Source organism: Plodia interpunctella, chromosome 11 (assembly GCF_027563975.2).
Source record: "Plodia interpunctella isolate USDA-ARS_2022_Savannah chromosome 11, ilPloInte3.2, whole genome shotgun sequence".
Classification (NCBI taxonomy): Eukaryota; Metazoa; Arthropoda; class Insecta; order Lepidoptera; family Pyralidae; genus Plodia; species Plodia interpunctella.
This window is the reverse complement of record NC_071304.1, coordinates 5,244,906-5,261,211: the sequence shown is the minus strand read 5'-3', so window position 1 is coordinate 5,261,211 and position 16,306 is coordinate 5,244,906. Positions and strand designations below refer to the sequence as shown.

The 16,306-nt window shown below is 36.2% G+C and overlaps 2 protein-coding genes across 2 annotated transcripts in view; one reads left to right on the top strand and one right to left on the bottom strand.

The window, feature by feature from the left end:
* Positions 1–3,359: 3,359 nt before the first annotated feature.
* Positions 3,360–10,394, bottom strand: LOC128673814 (uncharacterized). Its single transcript, XM_053751931.2, has 12 exons — positions 10,232–10,394; positions 9,798–10,130; positions 9,302–9,471; positions 8,489–9,172; positions 8,213–8,381; positions 7,813–7,976; positions 7,513–7,666; positions 6,926–7,077; positions 6,281–6,337; positions 5,155–5,239; positions 4,241–4,356; positions 3,360–3,905 (listed from the first exon to the last, which is right to left on the bottom strand). The coding sequence occupies exons 1-12, from the start codon at positions 10,341–10,343 to the stop codon at positions 3,726–3,728; spliced, it is 2,376 nt and encodes a 791-aa protein (XP_053607906.1). The 5' UTR covers positions 10,344–10,394; the 3' UTR covers positions 3,360–3,725.
* Positions 10,395–11,626: 1,232 nt separating this feature from the next.
* The window catches only part of LOC128673628 (zinc carboxypeptidase-like), an 8,482-nt gene continuing 3,802 nt past the window's right edge, over positions 11,627–16,306 (top strand). The window contains exons 1-7 of the mRNA XM_053751600.2: positions 11,627–11,859; positions 12,275–12,504; positions 13,111–13,216; positions 13,814–14,034; positions 14,489–14,646; positions 15,395–15,514; positions 16,151–16,290. Coding sequence (XP_053607575.1) covers positions 11,768–11,859; positions 12,275–12,504; positions 13,111–13,216; positions 13,814–14,034; positions 14,489–14,646; positions 15,395–15,514; positions 16,151–16,290 — 1,067 coding nt within the window. The 5' untranslated portion in view covers positions 11,627–11,767. The remainder of the gene's footprint in view (positions 11,860–12,274; positions 12,505–13,110; positions 13,217–13,813; positions 14,035–14,488; positions 14,647–15,394; positions 15,515–16,150; positions 16,291–16,306) is intronic.

Below are 16,306 nucleotides of genomic sequence, written 5' to 3'. Positions count from 1 at the left end.
CTTGGTGGCCCAACATTCCGAACCATACAAAACAACAGGTCTGATCACCGTCTTGTAGATCTTGCCCTTGAGTTTAAGTGGCATTCGAGACTCACAGATGACCCCTGTGACCTGCCGCCACTTCATCCAACCCGCGCTAATTCTGCTTTTCACATCGCGGTCTATATATCCGTCGCTTTGGAGGATGGAACCGAGGTATCGAAAAACGGAGCAAAGGGATACACTATCTAAGGCAACTGAATGGAAACTGGAAGAAGCATTAAAGTCAACAAAAAGTTGTTGTGTTTTGGTTCGGCTTATTTATAAACCAGCTTATAAGCAATTTATAAGCTCTCCAGTCTCTGCTGCCATTTTGCCAACTTGCTCTGAACCTCTAGCACATTCTTACCGACGAGAACTATGTCGTCCGCGATGATCATGCACAAGGGTGTCTCTTCCTGTATATCCCACGTCAAAGCGTCCATTATAAGAAGAAACAGATATGGGCTAAGTGCCGATCCCTGATCCAAGCCCACCGCCACATTAAACTCGTCAGTAGCGCCAGCTTCGGACCGGACGGATGTTTTAGCGCGACTATACATTGCTTGTACAAGCTTCACATACTTCACTGGCACTCCTTTCGCTTTCAAAGACCACCACAACACTTCACGCGGAATCCTATCATATGCCTTTTCGAGGTCAACGAATACCATATGAAAACTCTTGTTTACACTTCTGTGTTTCTCTAATAATTGTCGAATAGCAAATATGGCATCCGTCGTACCACGACCTGGCCAAACCAAACTGATTTTTAGTAATTTCACTCTCGCTTCTCATTCTTCTTTCTATCACTCTTTCCCAAACTTTCGTACTATGTGACATGAGTTTTATTCCTCGATAATTGTTGCAGTCCTGTACATGACCCTTGTTTTTGAAAACAGGTACCAATAAACTGGTGCACCATTCTTCAGGGATTGCCTCTTCTTGCAACAATTTATTGAAGAATAAAGTCGGCCACTTACTGCCGTCAATTCCTAGTATTTACCATACTTCCACTGGCATTTTATCCGGTCCTTCTGCTTTTCCATTTTTCATGCTTGCGATTGCGTCCCGTACCCCCTCCATACTAACCTCATTCACCATTCCATTATTAGCCGGTACATTTTCAAGTGACATATACCTATCATTTTCGTCATTCATTAATTTCTCAAAATAACACTTCCGTCGCTTTTTCATTTCATCATTATTTACGAGGACCATTCCATTTTCATCTTTGATACATTTTATAGTTTTTATATCTTTCAAGTTTTTACCTATTTATCTTTGCTAACCTGTATAGATCTTTTTGGCCATGTGGTGTTTCAAGAGTTCTATATAAGAATAAAATATTTTATTAGTTAAAATTTATAAGTTTTCTATTCCCGCAATTTTTCATTAAAAAGAATCAAAGATTTTTTTTTCAAGAACGAAATTGAGCTTCGCCGTTCGATTTTTAAAAATAATGACTTGTCATGGAATTAGTAGGTACTGCGTCGAAGTACTTACAAAATCCATGTGACTATTAAATACTCATACGAAGACAAGGCTGAACAGCGAAGCGACCACTTTGGTCATTTGGCTGAATGTATGGTTGCCAGTATGATGGTTAGATGTACGCGAACTTTTTGAAAGAGTGAAGAGTTTTTTTTTAATTACTTACCGCCCTAGGACTTTTCTAGCTACATTATTACCCTATAGCGCATATTGGTCATCTACAAGCCCCATTAGGGGGTAATAAGGACCTATTTATCGAATATGAGAGATGTAAAAGATTATTTAAGTATATTGTATAGGAGTACTTACTTAAAAAGGAGTACACAATGTTATAAAATAATAATTTAACTAGCTTTCCCGCGGCTTCGCCTGCAAAACTTTATCTTATGTCCTTCTCCGTATCTATTTAAAACTAGGTACATGTACCTAGGTACCTAACCTATGCAAATTTGAAGAAGATTTCAAACAAACCAACGTTCGCATTTATATAATCAATACATATAATAAAACAGTAGAAAAAAACAATTATGTAGGTACATTAAATATATTTATATAAAAACAAAATTAGGTGTTTATCGCCTAATTTTATTGTCATGGAGTAAGAATTTGAAAAAAAAATTGCCTGTCTGTATATCTGTATGAACGGACATGTCTGTTTGTATATGCTAACCTCCGGAAGTACTAGACGGTTTGGAAATAAACTTTTTTTGTTGAAATGACTTTGAAAACTGGAAAACCTAATGGAGAACAATAATGGCTCAACTAAACTATAGGAAATAAAGAAATGACGCCCTAACAAAAACGCAGAACCGTGATGAACTAGCGAAACTATAGGAAATAAAGAAATAACGCTTTAACAAAAGTTGTTTAGCCTGATGAGCATTTCTTGTTGAAGTATAAAAATTTAATTGAAGCCAAGATTATCACTGGGAGTGGTGCCGGTGAAACTACTTATCCCGCGTATACCGCTTATTGCGACTTTATGTGGCTTTCTCCAGGATGAGTAACTCTTCAGGTCTTATTTAATTTAAATTTGAAGCAATCAATAATTGAACATTTCGATTATCTCGAGTTTTGTTTTTTATTTAGAAATTCAATCTAAGGACTAAGAGCTGCCTGTTGAAACAGGAAGCTATATCACATAGACCATCTTTCGATAAAATATGCAGGATAAGATTTCGCAAAACAATTTATTGTGCTCAGATAAGATAACCACACTTAGATAGTCTTTGTGACTTTGGGGAAAGCCAGTTTAATTTGCTCTATGTTATTTCTACATTCAGGTCTGAGAGCAAACGAAGAACTTGTAGTATGTGCAGCTTTTTTCTTCTACGCTTAGTGCTGATTCGGAAATATTTATAAATTACTAGCCGCGACTCGGGGCTTCGCACGTGGGAATTTCGGATAAAAGTGCCCCATGTGTTTTTCCAGGTTATATGCTACCAGTGTACCAAATTTCATAACAATCCGTCCAGTAGATTTTGCGTGAAAGAGTAACAAACATATATGTATACATACAAACATACAACCTCACAAACTTTTGCATTTATAATATTAGTATGACAGACAGACACTCCAATTTTTATTATTTAAATATCACTCCCGTGAGAATTTTGGAATAAAATTTAGTACGTTTATATTTATAATGAAACACGAACTTTTATGTATAGTCTAATTGGCAAAAGCACGTGCTCATGAAATTTTAAATGACAGGGTTGAATTGAAAGTGCGTATACTTATTTCACCCTATCTTACTGGGAAAATAAAAAAAATATTTTCTTACTCCGAAGTCTAATTGAGCAAACGGCGATCTATTAGAAGAAACACAGAAACTCAAACCACTTTCTAATGAGATTAACTCCTTTATTTAACCATTAAGCACACTGCAGATGCGACATAAGGTACATTGTTATAAGTACGTAACAACAACATAATTCCAAATATTTATTTTGAATTATGTTGTTTTACGAATAGGTACAATTTATCTACATAGCTTTACTTATGTAGATAAATCAGCCTTCATAATGCGTGCAACGCGGCTTACACGAATTTTCATACAACACCGGCGTAGTTACGTTTTAGACCCGGATAAAATATTAATATATATAAAACTGCGTGGCATATTATACTAAATGGTAGATATACTCAAGTAGGAAAAAGTTCCTGTACGAGATTCGATTCTTAATCAGTCATAAGTTTTCATAAAGTATTTATTAACCGAGGTATCTCAAGGCCACACTGGGCAGCGCAATGAGAGCTACTGCATTGATACACCGCGTTGCAGCACTACGTGTGTTCTTACTAAGCATTTGTACTGGGTCGTGGGCCGTGGAGGGCTCGATGCTTCGCAGCAGTAACGTATCCACAGCGAGGAAAGCTTCTTGTACGACTCGCTAGAATACAACACAAAAATATGTACATAAGCGTTTCGTATATAGCATGAAATGGCACAAAGGATCTAAGGAAATATTTCTTTCATCAAAATTTTTTGTAAATCAGCCAAACTTAATTAGTTTTAGTTTGACTGGTTTTTATTTGCCCTTTTTACAATAACCATTATTAAACTAAATAGATAACGATAAATACCGGTGCATTTGCACCGGTTCGTAAGGTAGACGTTGACAAGAATGTTCATGCTCGGGTTAGTACTCAGTACTTTCAAAAACAGGAAAATAACTCCTTGTAACCCAGGAATTTCTAATAATAAAAGTAAACGTATTGTACTTACTTCTGTAATAAACCTGGTGTCATAGGATTCCGACGGCCGAAATATCATTATCGTGTACGTGTTGTCGACGCCCAAGTGGCCGTCGATCCAGTCTTCGATACCACCCGCGTACAAAGCTAAAAATAGAATAAATATTTTAAAAAAAATCGAGTTTTCAGCCACTATGCAAACTTAAGAAAAAATTTTGTTTTTGTTTTTTAGTTTTATAGAATCCTTCTGCCTGTGTGTCTGCATGTTTATATACGATCACGCGCAAAATACGTATGGAATTGGCTGAAATTTCACACAGAGATGTATTAGTATTTAGTATACCTAAAGGGATGAAATAGCACACCGATTACTCTTTATGTGTACTGGAAAATGTAAAGAGCCCGTGGAATAGATATTGTTTTTTCCCTGTTTATCATGAAGATCGATAAGACCGAGAGATAGAGATTTTTAATTAAAGATATAGATATTTTTAATTCCCAGTTGAAACCACCCATTTAATTTCCGCTCGACACCCCCAACTTTTTTTAGAAAAATTCCCACTCGTCCAAATTCCGACCTGCGGGGATAAAGCCGAGGTGATGATCTCGCGGGAACGACCTACAATTCATCCACAGTCAACATTTTCTTTTTTTTAGCGCATTTCGATATAAAAATCTTAGGAACAATTCATTACCAAAGGAAAAAAAAATCACATACGCAATTTTGTATTTTTTCCTAATTCACTTTCTGTCATCGAGTGGACCGTAGGGAGAGATTTGGCATTTCCTACCAGCCGTTGAGATCAAGCATATGGTATAAGAAATGAAAAAGCTTTTGACCAATCCCACAGTCGAATTGATTTATTTTGATAACTAGTTTGATAATGTCCGTCATATTATACATTTATGCTGGCAAGCAAGTAATGCTGTAGGAGGAATACGTACGTAGATACTCAGAAGTCTGACCAGACACGTAATACCGTCCTGCAATGGTGTGGGCTGCGGCGGCGGCTGCATCGGCCCTTTGTCTCTGGCGAAGATTTAGATATAAAATATGAACCAAATTTGGCGTGTTTGAGTTAATGTCCCTAAAGAAGTGTTGGTCGAAGTTTGGTCGGCGTGAGCATGAATGAAATAAATTTCAATTTGGAATAAAAACGATTTTTTTTCCAACTTAAGTACAATGAAGAACCAAGCTTTTCTGATGTAATTTGAGAATACTATGAAATCTAAATGATAATAGGCTAAAAAGCACTTAAAAAACAACCTATTTGTTAAATTGTTTTAAGTTCTTTTTAGCCTCTATTTCTAACTATAATTTACATTGGCTATATCATATCTAGATAACTAAGAGTTATCAGTTATACCTAGTAGTACAGACATATGCATATTATCACGTCTGCTTCCCGTGCAAGGTAAATTTTGTAAATGATGCAATAGGTACAATATTTTCATAGCGTACTTAATGAATGAAAAAATCTAGGTACTAATGATACCATGTGTAACATTATCATAAGTATTAATGATTAGTGATTAGATCTTTTGAGATTAAATGAAAAAAAAACGGGGGTAAATAAAAATTTCACTTATTAATTGCGAGTACACTTGACTTAAGGCCTTTAAAACAAGTAGGTGTATGATTAAGAACTTAATTTTTTGAAAACAAAATAAATCTCTACGGGAAAATGTAGGTATTAATTCAGGATTCAGCTCAGTATAAGGATCCACGCCCCAAGGTGTGTACCTTGCGGCGTGTATCCTGATACTGGGTTAAATTAAATAAATAATAAAGCCCATTAATATTATAATAAAAGGGAAAGTTTGTGAGTTTGTTACTTCTTCACACAAGTTCAACCGGCTGGGTAAATTTTTATGAAATTTTGAATTGAGGTAGCTGATACCTTGGATACACAAGTACTTTTTATCCCGAAAGTACGCGATTCCCGTACGATTTGGTCAACAGGCCTGATGGTCAATGGCGCTTTATAAAGTAGATGTGGATAAATAAGTATTTTTTATAATTACGCGGGCAATACCTTGAGGTGCAGTTAGTATTAAAATAATAGCTTACGTATATATGGTCCAACGTCCGCTTCTTCTTAGTATGCGAGTACGGATACATGACACCCTGTTAATTGAAGTAAGATATGAACATGAACAGGTACAGATACTGACTAAAATACTAAATAAGTATATAAATGACAATATATTTGTAAATTTGTAGATGCCAACCATCAATACCCTTGTGGGTCGCTACCATCCCACATTTGTATTTCGAACCGCTGTTCGAAATACAAATGTGGGATTTTTCCCACATATGTAGGAACGCAACAAGGATATATGTTCGAACCGTTTGTACTTAGTAGTTTTCAGCATTGACAAAAATTATTTAATTCACATTGTTCCTTCGTTGGAAAGATTCAGGTGCATCCACAATGAGCTGATAGCATGCTTGTCATAATGCGTAGTAACTACAGTAAAGGAGCACCTACTTTTATTAACATATAATATGTTAAAAAAGAACTCGCAATTCAAATACGATGATCTCATAAATGTAGCGCCGATCCTAACTCTAAACTCAAACTTTACAAATTAACTAATAAAGTATGCGTAGTGTGTATAGTAAAGATACCCTTTGCAAATTTGCAATGAAATCGGGTAGGTTTATGTGCTGTTGATTGTACTTATTTCTACAGCAAATAGCCATGGTACAGACCAGTACGTCACCCTCCTTCAAGGCGATGAACGTGAAGAGCGGCACCTTCTGCCCGTGCAGGAACTGCGTGAGCGCAATTGTCTCTGGTTCGCTCAGCTGTCGCGTGCCCGCGTATAGCGGGCCGCAAGGGTGCTCCGACTTCAGCTCGTCCGCTGGACAGACACAGTTTTATGCCTGACTAAGTATTTGACTACACCGCTCTGCTAGGCTCCGACAAAAGGGCCAATTCATGAAACGCTGGCTTAATGACATCTGGGATGATGCGTGCCAAGATAACTTTAAATCTAACTTTTGATACGTCGCGTCTTGTCGCATCGCACTGCACCTCTTTGTCTCCAAGAGATCAGCCAGTCTGATGTCGCATTAGAATTCCGCGTTGACGAATGTAAGTTTTGCATTGTATTGTAAGTGTTGCCTGGTACCACATCCACGGCTGCCTATCGTCAACAACAGCCTTTTGACATTAGGGAGATGGCTGATCGTAAAATCACAGCTGAATGTTCCAAATTTTAAGTTTTCTTTTTTAAACAGACCCTAGATCGTCACTGCACGCTCGGATGAGAGAGAGAGCGTTACGATCAACTAACTCGGTATCCACTGGTACTCGAAGTTCCGATCCAAGTTTACGCCGTAGCAGGACTGGACTGTACACTCCAAGCCAAACCTGGCGCAGGATTGGCATGACGCTCTATCCTTACACAAATTCCAGTTTTGCCGTAGGTTCTTCATCCATTCTCGTCGCTGTAAATACAAGTAACGTCGTTTTCAAAATACAGAATAAGACATGCTGTCTAGTTTTACATAAACATTATAGATTAGACATACCTAACAGTATTTTTTTCATTCGAAATATATAATAAAAAGAAATTGATGATTCAGATTCCTACCTGCGGAAACGTACTGGAATAGTCGTAGCCGTCCGGGTTAAACACGGGAATAATCCAGAAGCGGTACTTCGATAGCAGTCCTCCGTGCGATGACGTGCGTTCTATTAGTTGGAACAGCAAGTACACCGCCGCCGCTACCGCGTGGTGATCGCGTCCCTGAATGCCTTAAATGCGAATCGATTATAAATCGATCAGCAATAATGCCGCATCAAAAATAAGTGTTAAGAAGATTGCCGTGTTAATGTCAATATTGCAACATATATCTGGTCATTCAAAAATTTTTATAAAAAAAATATGAATCAGTAAGAATGAGGTCTGACTCTTGATCTTAGTGCAAAATTTGAAAGAATTCCCACTTGTTTTAATTAGAATTATTATTCTGTAACGTTTATCAAATTACCTGCCACAATCATAACCGTATGTTTAGCGGAAATAACTTGCCCGCTTGTAGGGTCATCGACGATCATCATATAAATAGGATTATTTAATGTAGTGTAGTTTCCAGATGTAATATCAACCAATTTAGCTACTGGACTATTCTCTGCCCAACGCTTCATTTGCGCTGTAATCTGTAAAGGAGTTAAAATCATAGAATTACTGTGATTAAAAAAAAAATGTTAATAAACAATAGAGTGGCTATCTTTAACACACACATAAAACGCTAGCTTTTGCTTACCTCATGTAAGGTATGAGGTGTGGAAAAAGCTAATGCTCTAATCTTGATCAAATTACATGATTGCACTTTTATTTTAAATCTATCTTTTAACTCCATAATAGAGGCTGGTTCTTTTATCAGTTCAACAACTGACGTGTTCTCTCTTTCTTTTTCGTAGTCGCCAGGACGAAAGGACTCAATTGTGAGGTGCTTGGATGGGACATTTTTCATTTCAATGTCTTCTTTTGTACCACTTATTGCAGCCGCTTCTTTTAGATCATTTTCACCCTTCTCTTTGTGTTCATCATAATTAACCGATGTCGAACTTTCATCATGTTTATCTCTTTCATCGTATACTTCTGTTTTTACATCACCTTTACTAGTTTCCTCATCATAAAACATCATGTTATAAGAGGCGTCCAATTCCTTATCTGATTTTTGTTTAGTCTCGTATCTTCTTACACCTTCTTCGTGGATATTTGGATTTGGAATATCATTATCGGATGTATCTATTTTTTCCATTGTTGTTCGAATTGGAGTATAAGTGGCAGGAAATGTAGTTCGCGTCATAAAAATTAAGTTCCTAGAGTCTTCATCTATTTGATAAGGACTATAGTCATCAGAACTATGCTCAGTTCGTGTAGGTAAAGATACATCTGGTAATGAAGACGTGCGTGTAGGGATGAAATGACCAGATATTCGCACCTATTGGGAAATTGAAAAAATTAAGTAATAATACAAAATTGATGCTAAGAATCGGATAATAAATTTAATAATTGAATTGTATAATGAAAATTTTGAAGGTACAATAAATATTCTTATAAGATAGCTTACATTGTCTTCAATGTCGTCAAATGTTGGTGTGAACGGAGTGATTGTTGTCGTACGTTTGGTAAAGGAGACAGCGGCAACTGGTGCATACTGGTGAATAAGCGGTGAGGGGGGAGTGCGGATCAGAAACTGAGGGTTCGCGGGGGGACTCTCATCGCGTTGTGAATGCCGATCTGAAATAAACGATAACATTTATGACTTCTATATACATAATATTGTGTTAGCAATGGAATTGTTACTTCAAAATTTCCAGGTTCTGATAAGTTCTTCAACTAGTTGGGTTGGGGTGCAAAATAATCTAATCTAGATTTACAATTTGAAAAATGTTATATATGAACAGTAAAATGGAATAAATACTTTTATGGGTAATTTAGTTCAACGAAGCCTATACCGTTGGCTTTATCCTAGCTCTGTTGTATAACGTCCTCGCGTTTTGCCTTTAAATGAATACCATAAGTTACATTAGTATTTTTCTTTAAAAATATTTTAATGGAAAAACCTTTATGCGTAAGTGGCGGCCTTTTTATTGGTACAAGACCCGGTGCAACAACGATGCCTTCCGTACGAGCGGAGGGCACCGTGGTTGGAGGCACGAATCTGGTGTACTCCCGAATGACTTCCAAATCGGGCGCAGGACTTGTTGGTGGAGGTAATGCCCCACCTATTATTATTTTCTCTACCCCTTTTGTTATCGGATGAATATTAATTGCTACAACTTTCTTATTATTTGGTGGTGACACGTCTTCATCCAAAACTTTGACGAGAAACTGTGGTGTTGTTTCTTCATTTGCGCGCCAACGTGTGTAATCAATTGCTCTTTTTCGACGAAACCCTAGAAAATGCCCTTTGTTAGAAATTTTATGAGAACTCTGTGGGATACATAGTTACATAGTTACGATACGTCACAGAAGATACTTGGTTCGTGGTACTCACAAGAGACGGGGCATACGAGGTCAGACTCATTTTGAGTATGATTAGTAACTTCTGAACAACAAATAACTGATTGTATAAAACCTAATATTATGAATAAAATACAAGATCTCATAGTAACAAAAGTTTCTTCATATTATGACATGACATTTTACTGACAGCCAGAATTCCGATGTAGTCATAGCCAGTATTAACCTTTACTTTTTTTAAATTATATAGATTTTTAAGTAGGTGATATAGGATTTTAGAAACCTAATAAAAGACGCCCAATAGAAAAGAAGTTATTTCGTAGCATGCGCGTCGTAGCAGAGCTACGACCTATCTCGTAGCGAGATAGGTCGTAACCTCGTGCTCATCGTAACCTCGTAGCTTCTATGTTAACTTGCGTTATTATTAATAACTAGCTATGTTTAAGGGTATTTTCGTTTAACCAATAACTTACCTGTATTGAAAAAAATAATTATTTCGTAGTTACACTATAATTAAAATACAAACAAGTGTGTAAAGATATATATTTTTTAAAACTATTTCTAATACTATATTATTCCAGAGTTACATAGATAACTTTAAATTCTGATAATCCCACGGTAGTGAAACCTCGGAATGCAGCTAGTATAATATGTGGTTAGATTTTGTAACATACCTATCATCGTCACCTAAAATTGCTTACATGGAAATATTTGGAATGCTTCATATTCATATAATTCTAACAACATTCTGGCCTTCCTCCACCAACCATCAAGTGTGCAACAGGCAAACTGATGTTTAATTAATAAAAGCATTTTACAATTTATATAATGTTTTTATGCTAAAGATTGTTTCTTTGTTATATTTTCGGTATTTGTTTGTCAAATAAATAATTTTATTTATTAGTTTTAATAGATATGTGTGTGATGTTCCAGTATCCTAAGTGAGCGACGCAAAGGAGCATACTGAACCTCTTGATGCAATGCTGTGTTTATAAAAATGCTAACTATGGCAATATATTCCACTTGTAACATACATACATTAGTTATAGACGATGCAACGATGGTGATATATGCCCCAATAATAAGTCGAAGAAAGACGCCATTATCATAATTTCATTTAGATAATTGTAACGCGTATACCCTTATTAATTGACCATTGTATTGGCTCATAATCTGATGAAATATTGTTTCCAAATTATTAATTATCTCGTATGTGTAAATACCGACAATAGATAATATCATCAGAATAGACAATATCATTAATTTTATTTAGTGTTGTCGATAATCTACGGAGTCCTTAGATTAACAAACAGATATAAAACATTACGTGAGATTAACAAAAAAAAAATATTTTTCAATCAATTCTCCTTAGACCGTTATTTTATAGACAAAGATTAAAATAAATAAGAGTCACACAATGTCGAAAATGACTACATAACTTGTCTGTGGTATCTGCAATTTTGATTGTTGAAACAAAGCCGAGAATTTGTATTGTACAATATTATATTTCAATTTGTACTTCCTATAATTTATACAACATTATTGAAAAACTGCGCGACAATTGTTAGCTATGTTGCTGCAAATGAAAATTTACTTGATAACTCTGGTGTATTTGTTCGGTGGTTTATTTATCCTTACGTTTCCTCCAAGAAACTTTGTACAGTTGAGTATTCAGTAATATTACTTAATAGAAAATGATACATCTGCGATAGTATTTATTATTTCTTTTGAATATATATTTTATCCATAAGACCATTGTTTAGATCAACGAAGCATTTATTGTTGGCTTTATCTCTATCTCTATCCAAGCTCTCGTCCTCGCGTTTTCCCGCTTTCAATCACGGCTAATAAAATATGGGCTATGTCCAACCTATGATACCCATCTGTATATCGCGGTGGACGGGTTTACTGAATCCATTATTAACATTTTGAACGTAAAGGCTGCGGTGAAGTTTGTTGCGTCGCTTCATCATCTAAGCACGCTTTGGATGTCAGCAGTCTGACTGCATTTCATTAAGCAATATAAGTCCTCCAAATTAATTTTTTTTTGTTTAATTTATCAATTATAACTTTTCAGATCTGGCCCTCAGAATAGACATATGAGGGCTTCAAGTAAGGAACTAAATTTCCAGCGGTATTTGAATAATGATATGTTGCTGGCTGCATGTGAACTACTCGTGAAGTCAAACCCAGACTTGATTCGAATGGTTCCCTTACCTCCCTGCACTGAGAATAATCGCACCTTGCTCTCCTTGGAATTGCGGAGTGATAAAGAGATCACAAAACCTGGCATATTCGTCATAGGAGGTTATCCTTAATCCAGTTATTATTAAACTTCACAGAAATGATTCGCTGATACGGTTAGACATCGGCACCAAGGTAAACCAGGGGGACTTCGCTAGCCAAATAACTTCAAAGATAATTGTAGCCTAATTGTAGGTCTTTTAAGTGTTAATAAAAAATGCCAAATTATCTACTAGTTGTTCACCCGCGACTTCGTCATCGTAGAATAGTTACTTCTGACAGCATAGTTATATTTTTGTGATTAATATATGCCGGATTTCTAATTTCTAGGACCAATATTATTGTGTGATGTTATATTTTTTTAGGACTTGATTTTTGAAAAAAGTTAAAACTATATTTGAACAGGGTTCTTTAACTACATACATACCAATACCAAATTTCATTAAAATCAGTCCAGCGATTCAGCCGTAAAAGCTGAATAGACAGACAGACTTTCGCATTTATAATATAGTAAGTACTTATATCGCGTCCGGTAGGTACCTACCTTACCTATATCAAAATATTTTCTTGTTTCCAACAAAAAATCTCCTCAGTTCATGAGTTTCTACAGAGATTTTATATACAGAGTCGCACGTGTTAATTGATATTTTAGTTTACGTTTATTTTCAGCTATCAATGCTATGTCATGGGGAGCAGCCAACGCAGTGATCGAGCTGGCTGAAAAATTACTTTACGATGCCAATTATCAAACTCCATTTTTCAATGATTACGACTGGTATGTTATCAACCTACACTGTCTACCTATTATATAGGTCAGTAGAAAACCCATTACTGCAATGAAAATGAAATATCGATAAAAATTAACTTTAGCGACTACTGAGCCTATCGAAAATTCAGTAAAGTATAAGAAGATTATATTGGAAGAATATAATTTTCTTATACTTTACTGAATATATATCTACTTTACTGAACATAATCTTCTTATACTTTACCTATTAAATCTAATTTAGTTCGTTAATTTGTTCATATAACTACTTACTTATTTTATAACTTGCCATTACTTACTATACTATACGATGGTGATAACACGATGGTCCACATGTTATCACCTGTCATGTTAACACATGTCATGGTGATAACACATTGGACCACATTTATTAAAGACTTCAGAATTTAGTATATGTATTCACTTCCAATGCTTCTTACTTATGAAAATATTTATCTGTTATATGCGGGTGGAGGATTTACTATACTGATTTAATTAAATATTTAGTTTTCACGTTTTATAATTTACCTATTCATAACTAATAGGTGCATTTTGCCTAACAAATATGCAGAAGTTAACTTCTGATAAGATGATTTTTCAAAACAGGTACTTAATACCTATGGGGAATCCTGATGGAGTGGAATTCACGCAAAAAATGCAATCGAAGCCTTCCTTTGACGTCAAACAATGGTCTCGGAATGTTACAGCGAGGGTGACCACACGGCCTTCGTATTGGTTCAAGAACACGGACACAGACATATCAGGACAAACAAACGACACCTGTATGGGAACCCACATCAATAGGAACTTTGCTTTTCACTGGCAAGGTTACGGACATTCTATTTCATTTTTATTTCTGTGGAAATTTTCCTACATCATCTGTATCATACAAAAGAAAGATTTTTTCTAACCGGGCCGGTTCCAGATCAGAGTCTCACAAAAATATCTTCTGCTTTGTTGTATTGTTTGAACTTTATTACAACCAGTTTGAACTTATAATGTAGTAACGATCGAGCAGCTTCCATAATCTTATCAGATTTTTTGTCAAACTTGTCAAATATGGGTAAAGCTACAACTATATAAGCAAGGCAAGTTATATTTACTTATTGACAACCTACTGAAAATTGTTCTACTGTAGTTAAGACATTCGACATAACAAATTTCACCACATGACAAGTGTCACACGCCGGTTTTATACTCAAACATGCCCCAACCAGTGGATAGTTAGGACGTCTTGTAGTACCTAACAAACGTGCATATTAATGAAGTATTTATTTCTAGACGACGTGCATGCGACGCCGGAGCGATGTTGCCCTTATTACCCAGGCCATAAACCCTTCTCGTCCAACGAAGCTCAAGCTATTCGAAAATATGTGGACCGCCTAGGTGATAACATCAACTTGGCCATTCACCTGCATTCCAGCTTTGTCCATAAAAAGGTGAGATGCCAAATTGAAAAGGTAAAAGAAATGTAAAGGGTTAATTTCACGACTGTTTGAACGCGGCGTGTAGTGTTTCATTAGTGTCGCACATTTTTTAAAATAAAGAATATATTTTTTTTAAATTAAACATAAAATTAAACATAAAACACTATAAAAATATTATTTATTCAATATTATACCAAAACTTTATTTATTTATAAAATAGGATAATTAAATTGATTACTGTGTATGGTACAATTTAATAAACACTAATGACAGCTCACGGCGGCGTTCAAAATGCTCGTGAAATTCACCCAAATATGAAAGATAAACAGACTGAAAATGTACCCGCAGCATGACCTTTCAAATAAACTTGCCAAATAAGTATCTACATCGGTAAGGAGTTCGTACGCACAAGATTTAAAAAATATTCGAGACGATTCTTTAACCATGGATTTAATAACGTTCCGGACTGTAGGTCTTTAACATCATTTTGAGATTAGTGACAGCTCATTGTCTAAATCTAAATATTTAATATTCCAACAATATCATACTTAACTGATATCGTCTGAATATATATTTTATTAATACGGCATTTTTTTTAACACCGCAACTCTAGGAATAGATATGTTTCATGAAAATGTTTTCACTCTGTCGCCGAACTCGGACAGATGCCGACACGAATGCATTAACATTGCGGAGTTTGTATGAGTGCTTTTATTTACCGCAATGAAAAACCAGCCTGAGTTTTGTCCTTGACGATCAGGAGTCGATCCTATTCCCGTGGCGGTACTCGCTCCGGCAGCCGAGCAACTTCCACACGCTGCAGGAAGTAGGAGAATACGCTGCGCGCCAATCTCGGCTGCCTGACGGCCGGCTATACGAGGTAAATTATAATAGCAGTATTTGATCGCTCTGTGGGCGAAGTCCAGGGTAGCATTTCACTTCTCACCATCGAATCAATTCGAAATGAGACACACCGAACCAATCACGTTGCGCCATTGTTTGTGACGACAACCACACTGCAATGTCATTGGTTCGCTGCGTCTCATTTCGAATAGATTCGATGGTGAGAAGTGAAATGCTAACAACCCACACTGACCCCTTTGACTATTGTTGGTGTCAGACTTTATTCAAGTCACCTAAAAGCATTTGACACAATTTTTACGATTATCTACAGTCATCTAGAGGCAAGTAGTCGCATATCGCCTAGTCCACATAGTTTGTAGGTACAGTACATTATTACTTTATTGCACAAACAAGTTGCATAGTTTAGGTCATATATTTTCATAGTTTATAAAATGTATCACACCTTATGATAATGATTTGGAGACATTACGCAAAAGGCGGCTTTATCTCTATTAATAATTTCTTACAGTTTGGAAAATTGCTAGATTAGGGCCTCTTTCACCACTATTTAATAAAATATCACATTGTCATCTGGCAGATAAACTGCTAGACAAATTCGCCTGAAGTAATTCAGCAAGGTAAAACAAGCCCTAAATATAGTAATGTTTTGTAGGTGCATCAAAGCAGCTACGACGAGCGCGTAGCCGGCACGTTCGCAGACTACGTGACCGGCGTCGTGGGCGTGGACTTGGCGTACATCATCAAGCCGTACCAGCAGCTCTACCCTAATCTGACTGATTATACTGCACTTGACTCTCACGAGATGTGT